The sequence below is a fragment of the Cajanus cajan genome, chromosome 1 (assembly GCF_000230855.2).
Source record: "Cajanus cajan strain Asha chromosome 1, NIPB_CcT2T_4, whole genome shotgun sequence".
NCBI lineage: Eukaryota > Viridiplantae > Streptophyta > Magnoliopsida > Fabales > Fabaceae > Cajanus > Cajanus cajan.
The window spans coordinates 83,319,313-83,322,225 of record NC_138517.1 but is presented as its reverse complement, the minus strand read 5'-3'; the positions used below and the strand labels follow the sequence as shown (position 1 = coordinate 83,322,225).

Sequence of the window (2,913 nt, the reverse complement as noted above, 5' to 3'; positions counted from 1 at the left end):
AAGTCATATATAGTTAAACACGTTGACAAAAGTTCATCCTCCAGTATTTAAACATGGCATCTAATCTAATTCTGAAATTCAAAAAAAAAAAATGCAAATAATCCTTGAAACCTTTTCTATACGCAAAAACTTGTCATCCTGGTTAATGTCTGTAAATTTTGATTAAATTTGCCACATGCTCTTATCACGCGAACGAGAAAATCATCGTCAAACTCGTGATTAGAAATCAACACAAGTGATTAACAAGAATAGTTAAAATCAAAAAATAGTTTGACATAAACGCTAGATTTAGGTAGATTGGAAATCCAAAGGAAAAAGTTTAACCTTTTCATGTATCGATGCAGACAATGCTGAAAAACAGGACATGGGTACTGAATATTCTTGGGATGTAGAGTTGAAAAGCTAATCCCACTTATTATTCTTTAACCTATCATAGATCCACCAATCTTTAGAAAAGTCACGGACAATACAAATGCCATTCAATCCACTACTCTTTCACATTGTATTCTTTCATTAATCAAAGACAATAACAATCAAATACTCTTTCACAATTTCAATCACAGGCATCTTCTGGTGGTGAAAACAACCTTCACTTGACATGCTTGATAAACCAATTCAACATGTCTTGATGCGCCTCATTTGCACTCTTAACAGCTGCTTCATCATCAACATTGTACCGCGTTGTCCATCCATGAGAAACACCAGGGTATACTTTCACAAAGCTCTCAAGCTGATAGAAAAGCATAAAATATTTGGAGTCAATAGTGTACCTATTGGTATTTTGACTAGGGTAAGATGTAATTTATTTGCTCTTGATCAAAGAATATTGTACTCAAATATTGAGAACACTGTAATTCATTTCAGCAGGACAATTTTCTAATTAATAAATATAAATGCCACATGATGTCATTGTACCAGCCTCATCAAAAGTTGGAAATTTTGTTCACAGGTTAAGAAATTGCAACAAAGTAGGATTGCCCCAGAATTTCTCACCTCAGCCTTTGCAGATAACATTTCCTCAACTTGCTTCAACTTTTCTGGTGGGAAAATATTGTCAATTTCAGCTCCCAGAATAGCAATAGGAATCCTGACCTCTGAAGAAAAACTAACTTAAGTTTGTCAACAATCTCAATAATCATTTATTTAAGTAGAAAAACATAAAACAAAAAGTTTACCATTAATTTCATTATCTGAGATTGGACCAGGATGCAGAATAACTGCAGCCTGAATGTCACTGGAAATTGCCAACTTCACAACCACAACCCCTGGATCAAAGCTATTAAGTTAAACCATTCCACATATCTTATTACAGGGATTTGTCTCTAATCTTGTTAAATGATATGAAGAAGTTGACCGAGCAAAAAATTGAGTTACCTCCCCAGCAAAAACCAGCAGCCCCTATGGACTTAACACCTTTACTCTTTAAAGCAGCAACTAGAGGTTTGGTGTCTTCACACCCCTTATCCTATAAAGAAAATATTCAGCATATTTGCGTAAACATCATGTTATAAAGAAAATATTCTTTAAAGAAAATCTTATGACTTATAATCCAACCAGTGATCAAGCAGAATGGTCTGATATGAATTACAAAAGTAGATATAGGAAAGAAAAAACACAAACCGTTCCATGAACCTTTCGCCACGAATCTCGATCAAATTGAGGATTATCAAGGTCAACATAATCACCAAATAGAAGATCAGGAACAACAACCAAGAATCCAGCTGCTGCTACTTTGTCCGCAAGTTTCCTTCACAGTGAGAGAATATCAAAGCTCATGATGGCAAATGATTTCAGAAGCAGTAAATCAGATGCAGCAATGAAGCATTGAAGCCTAACAATGGATAACTTGAGAGGCCTGATATATAGTTGTCTCATAAAACTTGGTCATTCCTTGCATTAAAATAATGAGTAGTTTCAACTTCATGTTAACCTTGTAATCTATTGTGCAAGCACACTTGTTCAATGAGGCGATCATCAGAACAAGGGATTCAATAGTTATATGACTTGCAAATAAGCCATGGTAGTGAAAAGTTTATTTACCTCAGATTTGGTGCTTCATACCCTGAAATAATTTCAAAACAACTTACAATTAGTTTAATGTTGCAAGTTGTTGGATTTGAGAGTATGCATTTTTTTTATCAGTAGAAATTACATTGGTAACGTCATAATTCGAACATAAAATCATGTATATGCTACCTATCTATCATTAAATCAAATCTAGTGATTTGAAACATGTAGTTGAACAATATAAATGACATATTAATATAAGAATATTGTAAAAATGTTGAAAGATAAGAAATTGGAGATGGGTTTGTTACCAAATACATCAGAGACTAGGATGAGTGCCAATTTGGAATCAGGAGATCCAGTGACATAGGAATTAAGTCCTCCAAGTTCTTGGACAGTTCCTTCACCATGGATGCCCGAGTTCAGGTTAGGTGGGTTCTCAAAACACTGAGGACTTGACATGGCTAAAGTACTATTGATGGCTACAACGAGGGAATTCTAGATACTAGACTTGTATGACCGTTGTTCCTGAGTAACAGAGAAGAAAAGGACACTGAAAATGCTTAACGAACGCATGAAAAGAGTTGACCCAAAATGGAGTAAACAACAGTATAAGAGCGTCATTGAATACGTCAGAGAGAGAGAGATTAATCATTATCTAATTCCAAAATAAAGTGACAAATAATTTCATACTATTCAAACTTTAGGAATACTGGAACAGTATAAATTATATTCCGAAACTTGCAAATGGATTTTATTTATGATTTCCTTTTGAAAAGCTGTACAGTAGAAATTGATTTTGAAATCATTTTAATCTAGCTGTTCATGTGTAGAAATATACTCATTTTGATTCGGTGATTTAAATATGAGACTTCAAATTATCAGTAATGACAGCACATGAAAAAT

At 34.0% G+C, this 2,913-nt stretch overlaps 1 protein-coding gene across 1 annotated transcript; it reads right to left on the bottom strand.

Moving 5' to 3' along the window:
- Positions 1-304: 304 nt before the first annotated feature.
- Positions 305-2,594, bottom strand: LOC109793609 (endo-1,3;1,4-beta-D-glucanase). The gene is made up of 7 exons (XM_020353080.3): positions 2,319-2,594; positions 2,041-2,062; positions 1,621-1,747; positions 1,375-1,465; positions 1,176-1,265; positions 994-1,094; positions 305-730 (listed from the first exon to the last, which is right to left on the bottom strand). The coding sequence occupies exons 1-7, from the start codon at positions 2,467-2,469 to the stop codon at positions 590-592; spliced, it is 723 nt and encodes a 240-aa protein (XP_020208669.1). The 5' UTR covers positions 2,470-2,594; the 3' UTR covers positions 305-589.
- Between the last annotated feature and the right edge of the window lie 319 nt (positions 2,595-2,913).